Here is a 17,012-nt window from a genome sequence, read left to right on the forward strand (position 1 = left end):
CTTGTACATTTTTGTGTTTTGTCCAATGAATCATCTCCAGCAGCAGTGTCCAATAAAAATATAATGCAAGACATATATGTAATTTAAAATTTCCAGGAGCACCTGGGTGGCTCCATCAGTTAAGTGTCCGACTTCAGCTCAGGTCATGATCTCATGGTCCATGAGTTCGAGCCCGGTGTTGGGCTCTGTGCTAATAGCTCAGAGCCTGGAGCCTGCTTCGGATTCTGTGTCTCCCTCTCTCTCTCTTGCATTCCCTCACTCTGCTTGCACTCTGTGTCTCTCTATCTCAGAAATATAAATAAACATTAAATTTTTTTAATTTTTAAAAATTAAAAAATAAATGAAATAAAATGAAATAAAACTTCTAGTGGCCACATTAAAAAAAAGTTAAAAAAAACAAGTAAATTTAATTTCATTATGGGTTTTGTTTGACCCAATATATCCAAAATATTATCATTTGAACATGTAATCAATATAAAAATATTTATGAACCATTTTACATTATTTTTGTTATTGTTTTTGTTTTGTTGTACTAAACATTCAAAAAATAGTGTGTATTTTACTCTTACAGGACATCTCAGTTCAGACACTAAATTTTCATTGGTTAAAGTGAAATAAGTAGAATATAATCCTACCCAGATAATAAAGTTGTGTTCAGTGGAAAATACTTTACAATGCTTCAGTTTTTAAGTTTAAATAAAGTTAACTAAAATTAACTACAATTTAAAACTCTATTGCACTAACCACATGTAGCTCGTGACTACTATATTGGACACTGCAGATCTAGGACAGTGACGGCAAACAGAAAAATATGAGGATCATTAACATTTACTCTTAGCAAGGCATGAGCGATTCAGGATAAGAAGGAGTCAGAGCATAAGCATATAAAAGATAGCAGGATGGTAAAACATGAACTTTGGAGTTAGACTGGATTATCTCTGCTGGTTTTTATCTGTGACCTCTTTACACCTTGGTTTTCTAATCTATAAAGTAATGATAACTGCATTATTGGGCTTTTAAGATTAAATGAGATAACTTGAATGGTAACCTTTGAAATCTAGCACACTCCAAAGGTTCAATAATTTATAACTAGATTTACTACTGTCTATAGATGTCATGGGATCTGTTTGCATTTAAGTGTGGGGCACCCCCTGGGAGCGTTACAATTTAATTAATCACTTGAGGGATGTAGGGTGAGGGAAGAGAAAAATTGTGGTATTTTTTTGTAGGTTTTATTGCATTATCAATATTTATATATAAAAGCACGCCAGTTGTTAAGTATTAGATTTTCACAAAGCAAACATACCCGTGTAACCAGCATCGAAATCTAGAAACACAACATTTAGAGAATCTCAAAGGTCTCCTCGTGCTCCCAACAAAATTAACCACTATCCTGACTTCTAATGAGAGAGGGTGAGTGGGGGAGGGGCAGAGAGACAGAGGGAAACCCAGAATCTGAAACAGGCTCCAATCTCTGAACACAGTCTGTCAGCACAGAGCCTGACGCAGGGCTTGAACTCGGCAACGGCAAGATCTTGACCTAGGCCGAAGTCGAACACTTAACCGACTGAGTGCCCCAGGCACCCCAGTTTGTAAACTTTAGGTAAATGGATTCAGCCTGTATGCATGTGTAAGTGTCAGACTTCTTTCACGCAACAATATATTTGTGAGATTCTTTTCATTTTGTTGTGTGGGGCACTATTGTTCCTTCCTGTGTTTAATTCTGCTCTGTAAATATCTCCACAAGGCATTTAATTCCTTCATTCTGCAGTATATGAACATTTGGGTTGTTTCTTGATTGGGGCTGTGACAAATATACATACATTCTCACACATGTCTTTTGGTGATGCACTGGGTTTCGAGTTTTCGATCTTGTTGAGAGAAGGGAAAACTGACTCATCCTATCATTTCCTGTGCAGGAAGTTTGGATAAACACAAAGAGTTGGAGAACCTTGTGGCTGAGTTCCTGAATGTAGAAGCAGCTATGGTCTTTGGGATGGGATTTGCAACTAACTCAATGAATATCCCAGCACTAGTTGGAAAGGTGAGAATTTGTTAACATAATTGTCTTCTTCCGTGTGCCTAAGAATTACAACTCTGGGCAGGTACTATTAGAAGTATGGCTGAGAAGGTCCTTTTTTTTAGGAAAAGCTGATTGGATGTCCAGCTTTCTATTTTTTTTATTTTTTTAAATGTTTATTTTGAGAGAGAGAGAGTGAGAGAATGAGTGCAGTAGGGGCAGAGAGAGAGAGAGAGAAAGAGAGAGAATCCCAAGCATTCTCTGTGCTGATGGCACAGATATGGGGTTTGATCTCACAAACAGCAAGATCATGACCTGAGTTGAAATTAAGAGTCAAACATTTAACTAACTGAGTCATCCAATTGCCCCTGGATGTCCAGCTTTTTAAATAAATATAACAGCTTAGTCCAGCAAATCTGTTCATAATGATATTTCAGTTATAGAATTAAAGCCCTGGATGTGGGTCACATCTCATCTTTGATGATAGTTTAGCAAAAACAGTTAAATTTTTAGGTTCCCAAGTCCCCAGGTGCAATGCAGAAAACACTTATTGGGCATTTATTTGAACAAAACATTTTGCTCATGCCACTCACTTATTCATTAACAAATCACTTGTTGAGAAACTAGTTTGCCCTCATATAAGGCAAGATACAGGACAAAGATGAACAAGATCTGTGCCTTGTAAGTTTATGTAGTTTACAGTCTGGTGGGGGAAACGATACACCAAATAAAATAGGATGAATGCCACAGAAAAGGCATGCACATACATGGAGAAAAGCAAAAGAGTTGCTTCCAAGCTCTTCTTAAGAAAGGCTGAGATGCTCGTGCAAAGTGTGTGACGTGAGAACTGAATCTGTTACTTGTCTGTTAAGTTTTTTTTCTTTAAGGTAAGGAAAAGATAGCAGCATGCATAAAGCACTGAGCTTTAGAAGAACTAGAATATAGGGTAGTGGATGATAAGGAGACTGGAGATGAAGGCAGGTGCCAAATTGCACAGAGCCTTGTAGTTCTCCTTGAGTGTTGGAAATTCTTTCTGAGGAAAATGGGGACATTGATTGGCTGCGTTTAAGTAAGTGCCATAATCAGATTTAGGCTTAAAAAATCTGACTCATGACAACTGAATGCAACATATTATCTTTGATTGGATTCTGCACTGAAAAAAATAGAAGGAAAGAAAACATCTATAAAAGACATTGACATCATTAGGACAGTTGGGGAAACATGAATTTGGGCTGTCTCTTAGATGATAGTACTACATAAATGTTGGCTTTCTTGGGCGTGATCATTGCATTGTGATTTAGCCAGAGAAACATCCTTGTTCTTAGTAAGTACATGCTGAAGAATTTAGGGGTGGGGTATCATCAGGTTTATAAGTAACTCTCAAATGTCCACCAAAAAATTATAAATACACACATACTCATCTAGAGCATTGTTGGCTCTTCCCCAAAAAACTTACAACACTTCATGTGTGAACTTTCTAAAGTATAAGCAAGAACTCAAAGCTTCTGGGTGGCCACAAAAACAAATGGCCACCATAGTTTGTCTCTTCATTTTTTGTATGCTGGAACAATTTTATAGTTTTGAAAGTTTTAAATTAAAAAAGGAAAATAAATTTACAACTGTAATTTATAAGAAGTAAATTTGATTGATCTTTTTCACTTGCCTCAGACTGAATTGCCATCCATACTTTTCCAAATGCAAAGTTTTTAACTGGAAAGCATTGATACTTTGGTCTACAATGATGTCAATACAGAGGAGAATGAGAATAGGAAAACAAGAGCTTGAAAGACCCTGCAGAAAAGACCCCTCCCCTCCAGAATAAGAACACCATATCCCAAATAATCCAACGCATGATTGAGGAACCCCAGCAAATCCACAACCCACCCAAAGTATATCCATTTTCCTGCCAAACATCAATTCTTTAGAAAATGCTAGCTGGCATTTAACCAAGATCTTGAATGATCTTCTCAGATGAAAATCAAATGCAAATGATTAAAGATATAATCCCTTAAAATAATCCCCATGTTCATCAACTAATTGTCTACAGGATTTTACCCATATAGACACCAGGTAAAACTCTTGGCCTTTTAAAATGAAAATGGGTGTGAGGGATGTCTGTTAAAGGTCTTGAAGTGTTGTTCTATTTCCACATGCTATTTTTCTTTAATTTTATTTATTGGCCTGTGCTTTGTGTGTTTGCTTTCTGAACAGGGATGCCTCATTTTAAGTGATGAGTTAAACCATGCATCTCTCGTACTCGGAGCCCGACTCTCAGGTGCAACCATAAGGATCTTCAAACACAACAGTGAGTATCAATGCATCTCTCCTGACATATACTGCTTTCTTCTAGAACATGCGGCTTTGTCCTTGCCCCATTTGAATGGGGGAACTTAGCCTTATGAAACACAATTATGTTTATTTTCACTACTGGCTTATTAACCTCTGCTGACCTTAAACAAATGGTTGAAGTGTCTTAAACACCTAGATTGCTAACTGTAACCCAAACACATTAGTGTCACTGTTATTTGTCATCTTACAGTGCAGCCTCTGAAAACATGACTGATCTCTTAGGACTGACATTTAATCATCAGAAGTGTTATAACTCTCCCTTTTATATAACTCTGCCTTAGGAAAGTTTTAAGACTTAAGTTTTATGTTATTGTCAGGTAAAAAGTGGTGTTCTTCCTTAGAAGAACTCCTTTCACTATTCCCACCCAGCGCATGCTTACAATCTACTAGGAGAGGCAGATATGTATCAAAGTAACTGTATTGTGGATTAAGTAGAAAAAGGGCCACAGCAATATCAGGCAGTGATTAAGAGTACAGGCTTTGGCCAGTGGACCCCTTCATGTTCACCAAAATGGCTAAAATAAAAAAGATGACAACACCAAATATTAGCAAAGATATGAAGCAACTCTCACCCATTGCTGGAGGATACAATTATACAACTTCTTTGAAAAACAGCTTGGCAGTCTTATAAACATATCCCTATACCATGATACATAAATTCTTCACCTTGGAATTTCCAGCGCATGTCCACAAAAAGGCTTGTACAAGAATGTCCACAGCAGATTTAGTCATAATAGCCAAGACTGGAAACAACCCAAATATCTATAATAGGAGAATGGAAAAGATCTGTTACATTCATATAATGGAATATGACTCTCTGATTTAAAAAAAAAAAAACAACAACGGAATAAACTACTGATACCCACACCATGGATGACTCTTCAGAAAAATTATTTTTAATGAAATAAACCAGACACAAAATAGTATATAGTGTATGAGTTTGTTTATAGCAAATAAAAAACAGACAAAACTAATCTATGGTCATAGAAATCACAAAGATGCTTGACTCTGATTGTAGGGGAGGGAATTGGTGAGAAGAGGCATAAAGGAACTTTCTGGGGTCATAGAAATATTTGATATTTTGATTGGGGTGATATTTACATTCTTATTAAAATCATTGAATTTTACATTTAAAATATGCCAACTTCCTCATAAATAAATTTTCCTAAAAATATAATTGTTATCATACAATATCTTTGGTGTTAAAGAAAAAAGTATAGGCTTCCCCCCTGCCCCAAGCATTTGTGTCCTTGTCCTATAGCTTATTAGCATGTGGTGCTAGTCAAATTATTTAACCTTCTTGGATCTCAATTTACTTATTCCAAAAATGATAATTACAATGCCTGATTCACTGATATGTAAGTGAAGGCATATAAAGTGCTTAGCACAATGCCTAGCAGTGAAAACTTCTGAGTCACTTGTACCTGCTGTATTATTGTGATTATTATTATCCTCATCATTTTCATTGCCAGTGCCACCAAGGATAGTAGAAAACATTATGATGACCCAGAGGAATGCAAAGATCATTTCACTTTGGGGATTGCATGAAATGGATAGTATTTGCCATAGACTTTGAAGGATTAAGAGAATTCTGATCAGGGATATGGGAAAGGAAATTTCTAAACAGAATAACCTGGAGTGTGTAAAAAGCAGCAAGACCTCTAGTGTGAGGCTGAACTACTGGAGAAGAGCTGAAAAATAAGGTCTTGGCCAGTTAATGAAGAACCAATATGTTATATGATATATATGTGTGTGTGTATATATATACATATACATATATATATATATACACATATATATACACACATACATACATATGTGTGTATATATATGTATAGGTATATATGTATGTATATGTATATATATATATATATATATACACACACAAACTAAGATATATGTACTTCAGGAAGCAACAAAAGGTGTTTGGACAGTTCTGCTTCATTCCATGCTGATCTCTGGATGAATTGGCTTTGTTCAATGGCTTTAGTAGCCCTCCCTCGTGTCTAGTGGCAGTGAAAACAAAGGTATAAGCTTTGATTTGAGATAGGCTTTGAACAGCCTCAGAAGGAAAAGACCCATCTGCTTATGGATTGTAAAGATCAACTGTCCCCATAACAGTTCTCATACACCTTCACTATCCTGCGTTTGTTACTATTTGGAATTTAACCCAAATTCTACCATTCTCCAGATTTCCCTTGGCGGTCTATAGAGATGATGATAGAAAGATAGATGATAGATGGATAGATAGATAGATAGATAGATAAGCAGACAGACGTGTATATACTCAACTGGGAGACTAAACGTTTTCTTAAACACTAACCAAGAATTTCCTACTCTCCAGCTTAAGACTTTATGGTAGTGATTCTCCAATGATTCCCCCCCACCCACCTCCCGGTATTTATGCCTTGAATAGTCCCTTCCTGGATTGTCTCAGGATTGGTTTACGTGATCGAAAGAATACAGTAGAAGTGATGATATGTCATTCTTAAGGCTAGGTGTTAAAGGCTTATGGCTTCTGCCTGTTCTTCTCTCTGGCATCACTAGTGAGGGCACTTAAGCAGCCTATACAGAAGAACTGAGGCCTCTTGCCAACAACCATGTGAACAGGATATCTTTACTGATCTTCTGGCTTCACTCAGGCTTTCAGATGACTGTAGTTCCAACATCCTGACTGCAGCTCACAACTTGCTTGAGCCAGAACACCCACCTAAGGTTCCCAAACTCCTAACCTGAAGAATCTGTGGATAATAAGTGTTAATTGTGTTGGGGTAATTTGTTACGTAGCAATAGATAACTAATACAGCTTCTCTAGCCGCCATTGCTGGGGCAGAAGCTGGACACCCAAGTGTCATTTCCTACTTCTTCCTCCTTTGAATCTAAAATGAATGACTCAGCAGACTCGGAGTCCTTTTATGCCACTTACACACCCGGTCACTGGAAAAGCAGCCAAAATGACTTGCAGGACAAGCCATTCTTGGTCTACATAGAGACAAGAAACTTGAGAGCTTGTAGCACATAAGCCAGGAAGTGAAACTGGTTTCGGCTAATGCTTCTTGAGACAATTTCCCATGGCCAATATGGCAAAGGAACGTCAGGCCCTGACCCGCTATGTTAGCAGCCCTTCCTTTTGAGGGGAGTGGGGCAAGGGATGGCTTGAATTGATTCTTTTCCTGCTGGCTGAGGCTAAAATATGAATAGAAGAGATAATCATCCCCTGCATTCCAATCCCACAGTTATCAAAAATTCTGCTGTTATTCATGGGTATATAGAGTAGATGCCAACAACATGAACACATCAATGAAGATTATTTCCACATTTTTGTTCAAACACAAATATATACAGATGATTGAACAGAAACCATACAGTGGGAAAACTTCTAAGCAGACCCCTACAAAACAACTTTATTTTAAATACTCAAGTAAAGTATGCAGTTCACCCACAGATTGAATCTTTCCATTAGTTCCAACTGCTCAGAAATTATTCCAGGGACAGAGAGAAGTTCAGCCAGCTTCTCCTGGTCCTGCCCATGCCACCCTATGCAGTTATTCCATATCTCTTACTTCAGATTCTAATCTCAGGATAGCAATTCCAGTGAAAATACATCCAACAGAAAGCACAGTAACTATATCAGGAAGAAATCCGACAACATCTGGATAACTGGTAAAAACTGATATCATTGGTGAGGGACAGGTGAACATTGTGTGTCTCCAGATGTGATACACTGAGAAAGATTCAACATAACTAACATAGTATACAGATCAGAACACTGAGTTTTATTGTTAGACAACCCCAAAGTAGAAACACTTTGTTGGAAAGAAAACAAAAAAAAAGGGAATGTATGCTGTAAATATGCTAATATCATAAAAAACAAAGAAAGGCTGAGGAGATGATCCAGATAAAAGGATACCAAAGAGCTGTGATAACTAAGTACAGTACCAGACCCTGGACTGGATTCTGAAAGAGATAGGGAGATGCTATAAAGGACATTCCTGACTAATTCACAAAATTGGAATATGGCCAGTAGGTTAGATAATACTAGGTAAAATTAGTTACATAGATAAAAAAAATTAGTTAGATAAAATTAGATAGATAGATAGAATGATAAAGTAAATGGAATAGTGTTAATAGATGAATCTGGAAAAAAGAGTATGTGGGCGTTCTTTGTAGTACTCTTATTCTTATAATTTTTTGTTGAGTTTGATATTATCTTCAAATAAAATTTTGCTTGTAAAATTTTTTTTGCTGGAACTTTAATTCAAGAATTTCATTTTATCTACCAATTTTACAAAGCTCTTAAAACATTCAGTAACTTATTCTTCACGCCTTCCCTTTGTGCTCCCAGAAAACAGAAAACATTTCTCATTTACATCTTTCTAATAAATGTTAGCTGTGGTCATTTTATACCGGTAAACAGCACTTACTGCAAATTTACTTTGTGCCAGATGCTGAGCTAGTGGCCTTCTCTGATGTACTTATTTAATCTCATGGACAACCCCATGAGGTAGGTGCTAGTTTACAAATGAGGAGATCCAGGCTTTGAGGTATTAAACAACTTGTCCAAGATCATACAACTGCTCAGTGGTGAAGCCCGGAGCTGTCTGTATAAATGCTGCCCCTTCCAACTAGCTGAGAGTGTGTGCAATGCGGGTCCCGATTCCATCATCTAGTGAAAATTCTATTATTAAACTGCTGTTGCTCTTCAACTTTCTGTGGTTGGTAGAATAATGGCCTTTAAAAATGTCCATGTCCTAATCCCAAAACCTATAAATATATTATGTGATAAAGAGGAATTAAAGTTGCAGATGGAATTCAAGTTGCTAAACAGCTAACCTTAAAGAGATTGTCTGCATGGGTCCAGTGTATTCACAGAGTCTTTAAACACAGAAAAGGGAAGCAGAGGAGGGAGTGTCAGAGTGATGCCATGTGAGCAAGACTCTGATGGTCACTGCTAGCTTTGAAGAGGGAAGAAGGTCACACACCATGGAATGCCAGAAGCCTCTGAAAGCTAGAAAAGGCAAGGAAATAGATTCTCCACGTACAGCTTCCAGAAAGGAAGGCAGCCGTGCCCACACGTTGATTAAAATCACGTGAGACCCATTTCAGATTTCTGGTCTCCGGAACTGTAAGAGAACATGTTGTTTTGAGCCATTCAGTCTGTGCTAATTTCTTACAGCCTGGTAGGAAATGAATACACTTTCATTCTCACACACAAAGCCTTTGTGCCCACTCACTAGCGTGCTTACTACCTTTAGGAATGGGCACAATTTCCCAGCTATTGTGTTTACATCGCGAAAACAGTCACGTCTGAGAGGGGTTCCTCCAGGGGCCTTTGAATGACTTCTTCCTTGAGACGTGAGAGAGATGAGACAGTGTACAGAGGAGAAAGAATTAAGTAGGATCACGGTATGTAAGGCATCAGTAGCTGCTGACTGTCTTTCCCACTTTGCTGTTCCTAGGATACTACTAAATTCCTCAATAGACAATGATGCTTTAATCCTCAACGTGCATCCATGCAGATTGGAATAATAATGTAAATAAGATGTAGAGGATATTAAGTTGCCTTCCTGTGTGGGGATAAGCATACAACACAACAGAGACCGAAGCTAATAACGTGTGAGATGGGTTCTTAAGAATGGCCGCCTAAACCAGAATGTACTTAAACATCGGGATGATGGGATTTCACACAACCGTCTACTTGTTCTGCCCTCCTGGGCTTTCCTCTGCCTGTGACCTCTGCTTATACCTTGAGATACTCCCCTGACTTTTGGAGGAGAAGAGGTCCTGTTTTATGTAAATCAGTACTAAAGGATACTCTTTGTTATTTAGAGCAACTGTATATCAGTCAGAATTGTGGATCCTTGAATTTTTTAACTGTGTATGGCTAAAATATACCTAAGGTGCAGTTACACCTATTCAGACCAGTGTAAGCTTTGAATTCTATTTGGACAAGCTTGATGTTCAATCCTATTTGAACAGCTTAAATAACTTCAAGCTATTCCTCATTTCTCTATTTCCCACAAGATCAGAACAAGCAACAAAGGGACCAAACAGAAGGAAAATTGTGAAAGGGAACAGAATCAGAACACACAAAGGCTACCCTCCAGGGGAAAATCTCCAAGGACTCAGAGTGCATTTTTAGCCATACCAAATTCAAAGTCAGGTACTAGAATTCTTTATCACCATAGGTTAACTCTTCCTGGATAGTGAATACGGACAATTACTGAGACCATATTTATCGCTAGGCACTATGTTAAGCCCTTTGCATAATCAGTTCATTTAATTTTAACAAAACCCCATATTTATAGTTCTATCCATTATCTCTACTTATTAAGAGAAAACTGATTCTCAAAATGATTAAATGGCCTGTCCAACATCACACATGATAAACGGCCAGAGTCCAAATTCAAACCCACGTGTGTTGCTCTTATCATGGTTCATTTCTCCCAGGAGCGACCCAGAGACAAGGGTTTGAGTGTAACTCATTTATTTAGGACATGATCCAAGGAAGCACCAGCAGATGAGCAGAGAATGGAGACAGAAGGAAAGGCAGCCAACAAAAGGCATGTTGTCAAGCAGGTTACCACAATAGACAGCCAGAGCTTAATCCTACCTGGGAACTCAGTGTAGACATACTTCAGTGGGGTGCGGGAACTGGATTATTTATACACCAATTCCCATGTGTGGGAGGTTGGAGGCTGTTCCTGCTTAGGCTCAGTATGCCCCCACAGCCAGGAAGAAAGCTCTTGGACCAAGAATGGCCTGTGTTTTCAATAAGGAGCCAGGCTGAGGGATATAGGCAGGGCCTGTACAGCATGTGCTAGCTAACACTCTTACCCACTAGCTAAGTCCAGCTACTTCCAGGCCATATCAGTGTATTATTGTGTAAAAATCAATCTATATGATTGCTTGTCCTGTTAGTGGCCTAAATTTTAACCCAGAATGCTAAAATTTAGCCTCTGAATTCCTCTGGCTAAATGCTAAGAATATCTGCATTTTCTCCTTTGGGCAGCTTCAGTGAAATAGCCAGTCCTTGGGTTGCCTTTGTGACTCATTAAGTGCCACAAAAAAGACTCTTCAGCACATTTGACAGTCTAAGCTACGGAGTCAGCTCTGACCAGTGACCAGTAAATCTGTTCTCCACTGCGATTCTGGTGCATTTTGAGAAAGTAGGCCGCAGCTCCTTGGGGCATGCAGATGCCTTTGGTAGACACATTCTCTGGGCTGAGTATTAACACCCTGGCATTTCAGGACCTCAAACCCTGGGTAAATTTTAAGTCTCTGGAAAGGGTGACATCTTGTTGCAGAGATATGGGAAAATCAGGACTGAGTTATTTTTTTTTCTCAGAACCTGCTCACTTTGCTGATAATTACTTAGGATCTAGATTCTGGAACAGTGTTTCTCAGACTTTAACATACACTGAATTCACTAGGGGGTGGTTGTTTAAATGCAGACTCTGATTCAGTAGACCTGGGGCGGGGCCTGAGCCTCAGCATTTCTGCCCATCTCCCAAGTGTCACCAGTACTGCTGGTGCAGGACCACACTTACAAGGCTGTAGGGTAGGCAGGCAATCTCCGACCTAAAGGGTGTCACAAAGGGCTTCTGGAACTAGTCTTGGAGAGGAGAAGCAATTTTTTTCTCAGCTAGGAGAGTTTCAATGAGGTCAGAGGGCTGGGCAGACCAAGAATTTAGAGCAGTTGGAAAAGAAAAAAAGTGGAGAGGAAGAACCAAGGTTCTACCTAGAGGCATTTAAAGGGCAAGGGGAGACAGAACAATGAGTGCAATGTTTGTGGGAAAACTCTGAGTTTTGCTTCTGAGGGCTCAGGAGTGCTGTTTGAGTGGAAGATCAAACCTATAAACAGCACTGAGACTATTTTTTTTTTATAAGCCACAACTTTTTAGATCTTAAGGTCCTCCTTGGACTCCTGAACTGAGCTGTTCACTTTAATAAAGACAGTGATTGTTTCTATATGTTTTACAACAACTAATAGTATTGAACCCTTGCTGCAATGAGCCTTTTACATGCACTAAGTCATTTGAGCCTCATAACTACACAATGAGACACCTGCTAGGATCATCTCCTTTTTACAGGGGAAGAAACAGAGGGACAGAGTGGTGAGGAGACACAGAGCTAGCTAGACACAGAGGCAGAGGTGGCATTTACACCAAGGAGATCTGATTCTAGTTCCCTTGTTTTTAAGTTTATTTATTTATTTGAGAGAGAGAGAGAGAGAGAGAGAACAGAACAGGCAGGGAAAGAGCAGAGAGAAGGAGACACAGAATCTGAAGCATGCTCAGGGCTCTGAGCTGTCAGCACAGAACCCGATGTGGTGCTCCAACCCACTAACTGTGAGATTATGACTCAAGCATAAGTCGACGCCCAACTAACTGAGCCACCTCGGTGCCCTTCCAGTTCCTACTTTTAAGCACAATTCGCCTTTACCTCCTTTCCCAGCCTTTCCCAAGGCTGTCTCCCCCTGGCTAGTGGAATGCAGGAGACTTGCTCTTCCATGCAGCCCTCCCAGAGCAAGGCAGTTGGGTTAGGCAGATGCAGCCAGGGTTCACACTGGTTGCCCTTGATCTGAGATGCAGGATCCCAGAACTGACCTCTTGAGCCCCCAAGTTGTTCCCTGAATCGCATCTTACCTTCCTGCATTGACCTCAAGCACTTAGGGATCCCAGTTGAGTACTATGTTTAATTCCTCCCGGAGAATCAGAGCCCTACGTGCTGCATCGGCCCAGAACTCTGAGGACACTCTGTCCCCATGCTTTAGGCTCTCCCTGTCCTTTGTCTCATGTCCCTGAGGTCAGAATTACTGGTTTCCCTCCCCAGGTACCCAGGCCCTGCCCCTAGCACCTGCCTCACCCTCAAATCAGCTCAGTCCCCTGCTCTCTGTTGCCTTTCACACTCTTGCAAGATCACCATGCTTCTTACAAACCTGTCCAAAGGCCATGCAACACCTGCCCACATACTGACAGAGCTACCAAGAAAATCTGAGCCTAAGTATTTACCCAAACTGTAAAACTTAACATACCAAATTTTCAATGCATCAGAAATTCCCTCACTGATCTCATGAGGAAGAGACTATTAATGTGACTTGAGAAATACATTTACTTTGCTTACCAAAGTTAGCCATCATGATTATGCTTTTCCCCATAGGGTAAAAAAGGAGGCATTTCCCCCATAGGCTAAAAAAGGAGGCATTTCCCCCATCACCATCTTAAAAGTAAGAATGATTTATTTGTCACCATTCACAGTTACTGAAGTACCCATTGCTTAATATTCCACATTTGGGCTCAGCATTTGAAGGATGAAATTGGGCATCTCCAAAGGAACAAGAAGAATGGGGGAACAGATGGGAAGCAAGGGCTTAGAGTAACAGGTAGCATTCCTTCATCATCCAACCATCTTTTCACTTAAGAGATATCTGATGGATGTCTATCATGTGCAGACATGAAAATATCTTTGGTGAGCAGCCCATGGAACAGGGAAGCAGAGAACGCATCTAAATGTAGCTGTAGCTGGAGGTGGGTTTTGTGGACTTTTGAAGGAAGAAGGTGTGAACCATCAACCACACTGAGCAGCATATGGAAGGTACAGGCCGTATTCAGCCTGACCATGACAGCTGGCCCTGGATCCAGAGGAAAGGAAAGCCACTGACGGATGAGCAGTAAGAACGGTCTTGTGTCTCAACAAAAGGTCAGTGGCACAAGAGAAGAGGAACGAGGAAACCATGGCAGAAGAAACAGTGTTGTCACTGTATGCAAAAGTCAGAACAAAGCCCAATATCGACTTCTTATCATCAGGAAGACACTTTTTGAACTATACACAACCTCTCTTCTGAGAAGAATATGGCTTCCTTGTTTCCCCGTGCCCACTTTTCACAGTACATTAACTGCAGCTTCCCCAGACCCCAGAGGCTTGTTGATCCTATCAGGGCTTTGAATTTAAGGACAGGCTCAAGAACAGGCTCTCAAAGTATATTTGTCACCTAAGCCTGATTCGTTTTTGGCACACTGTTGGATTATTCCAGGTATTCAGTAATTCAGTAAACCGATTAGTCATGCCTGTGACAGACCAGGACTTCCTTTGCGTCACTCACCTAGATGAGGCCTCTGTTTTCATTTTTAATGGCTAAATGTTCAGCACCCATCATGCCAACTTGCTCCTCTCAGCCCTTCACAAACCAAAGAAAATCACTTTATTGAGCCAGATGGTAGTGAATGATGTCTAAGGCATTGCTGATACCGAAATTTGTGGCAATCACAAATAGCGTGATAAGATTAGAAAGCGTGTCATAAGATTAGAAAGATATTATACAATAGTGCTATGTATGTGCCCCTTGATAGCATCAAATTTATTCTTTTATTTTAATATCTATATCTCAGTATTTTCTTTATATATCAAACTGATTTATTTGCATTTGGTTTTTGGTTGTTGTTGGTTTTATAAACCTGGTGGTTCAGTCAGTAAAGCATCTGACTCTTAATTTCAGCTCAGGTCATGATCTCACAGTTCAAGCCCCACATCAGGTTCCGTGCTGACAGTCCAGAGCCTGCTTGGGATTCTCTCTCTCCCCCTCTCTCTGTCCCTCCCCTGCTCTCTCTCTCAAAATAAATAAATAAACTTAAAAAAAAAAAAAAGAAACAAAAAACAAAAACCTAACTATTCTTTCCTACTTCTTAGAGGTGTCATGAGGATTAACATCATGCAAATATAAGTGCTTTAATAAGCAACATTATTTAAAAATGTTAGCATGTGGCTTGTTGAAACAGTAGACTCTCACAAGGCCTGCAGAACATAAACCACAAACCCCTGAATCCTACAGAGCTGTACCCCACATGCTGTAGCATTATACAGCCAGACCCTAAGAACCAAAGAGAAGCTACCAGACACTAATGTAAGTCCAGAATCCCGCACTGAGTGAAGTTATCCCTTTCTCTGTGCAGCTTCTGTGATTCTAAGAGGTCAATGAGTTTCTGCTTCACAAGGGGAAATAAGACTGATTGATTCCCCCTCTGCTCAAGAATCCCAGTGTGTGGACCCCACGGGTTTTCTGAAGCTTCACCAAAGACAATCCCCAGGTAACTCTCTGTTCAAGTGGAACAGGATGAGTTCCCTGCCATGGAAGGGACTGGGATTCCTCTTGTTTCCATCTGCAAAATGCATGAAACACATCGTGGCCATTTAAAGGCTTGTTCTCTGTCCAGCTTGTTAATACAAGAATGGAGAGAATCTTCTATGTTCTTTAGTGGTGTCCATTTTAAACCTAATCCCAGACTAAACCTATAATATGTATGTGACCTAGTTGATTGCATAAAAAGTAGAATAATGTCTGCATTATACAGGTTTTTCAACATCTTAGAATATTCACTTTTTAAGTGACTGCTAATTTGGTTCACTGGGTTTGTTTTTATTGTTATGGCATTGGAACCACCCTCATCATGTGTCATTTCTGTACCAAAAAATTATAAATTCCACTTCCCAGAAGGAAAACACTCTACAGAAATCTTACATTCGTCATTTCTTTATTTCATTCAGAGACTAACAGGCCTGCAGTAGATTATAGAAAAAGGAGCTGTATATCTCAATCACGCGGGTTCCTTCAACATCTTAGGAACTCAGCCTAAAGCAAAATGTCCATACAGGCAAAGGTTTACTGTCCCAGAAATTCTCAAAATAAGAAAGCTGCTTTCTGTTTCCTTGGCTGCCATCTAGTGGGTAATGATGTAGTGTCAGTAAAACACTACATCTGTGAAGACACAAGATGTCTGCCTGTCTTCAAAACCAAAAACACAGTTAATGTAAGAAATACTGCAGAGGGGCGCCTGGGTGGCTCAGTCGGTTAAGTGACTTCAGCTCAGGTCATGATCTCATGGTTCATGGGTTCAAGCCCCGCGTCAGGCTCTGTGCTGACAGCTCAGAGCCGGGAGCCTGCTTTGGATTCTGTGTCTCCCTCTCTCTCTGCCCCTCCCCCGCTTGCACTCTGTCTGTCAAAAATAAATAAATATTTTTAAAAAATTTTTAAAGAAATATTATTGCAGAAATGAGGCAATTATCCTTTTTCATAATTTCTATTTAGATCTTAAAGTGGTATTCTCCTTCCTTTTTCCTGGTCTACATTCCTTTCCATAATCAAACATTGATTTTGTGCTAATATTGTGTGCTGGTACTAGAGCTGTAAGGAAATCCTAAAACAGATTCCACCACAGATTGGGACTAAAAATAAAGTTTCAGGGATCTCCACTGAAAGGAAGAACCTCAGCCAACTTAAGCCTAGACCAGTGACAATCCACTGAATGTCGCTTCTTTGGTATATTGCTTCTTGATGCAGTGGCTAAAACCAATATTGACTGTACCGTCTTAGATTTAGATCTGCTAGGTTTTTCCTGTGAGCATTTTTTAAAAAATTAATGTTTATTATTTATTTTTTGAGAGAGCGACAGAGAGCAGGGGAGGGGCAGAGACAGACAGAGACACAGAATCTGAAGCAGGCTCCAGGCTCTGAGCCGTCAGCATAGAGCCCGACACGGGGCCCGAACTCATGAACATTGAGGTCATGACCTGAGCCAAAATCAGTTGCTTAACCAACTGAGCCACCCAGGAAGCCCTCCTGTGAGCATTTTTTAGTGGAATCTCT

The 17,012-nt window shown here is 39.8% G+C and overlaps 1 protein-coding gene across 1 annotated transcript in view; it reads left to right on the forward strand.

Annotated features, from left to right (window-relative positions):
• Positions 1-17,012, forward strand: part of SPTLC3 (serine palmitoyltransferase long chain base subunit 3) — a 131,345-nt gene that overhangs the window by 59,119 nt on the left and 55,214 nt on the right. Inside the window, exons 5-6 of the mRNA XM_007086809.3 lie at positions 1,920-2,044; positions 4,232-4,325. Coding sequence (XP_007086871.1) covers positions 1,920-2,044; positions 4,232-4,325 — 219 coding nt within the window. The remainder of the gene's footprint in view (positions 1-1,919; positions 2,045-4,231; positions 4,326-17,012) is intronic.

This window comes from Panthera tigris, chromosome A3 (genome assembly GCF_018350195.1).
Source record: "Panthera tigris isolate Pti1 chromosome A3, P.tigris_Pti1_mat1.1, whole genome shotgun sequence".
Classification (NCBI taxonomy): Eukaryota; Metazoa; Chordata; class Mammalia; order Carnivora; family Felidae; genus Panthera; species Panthera tigris.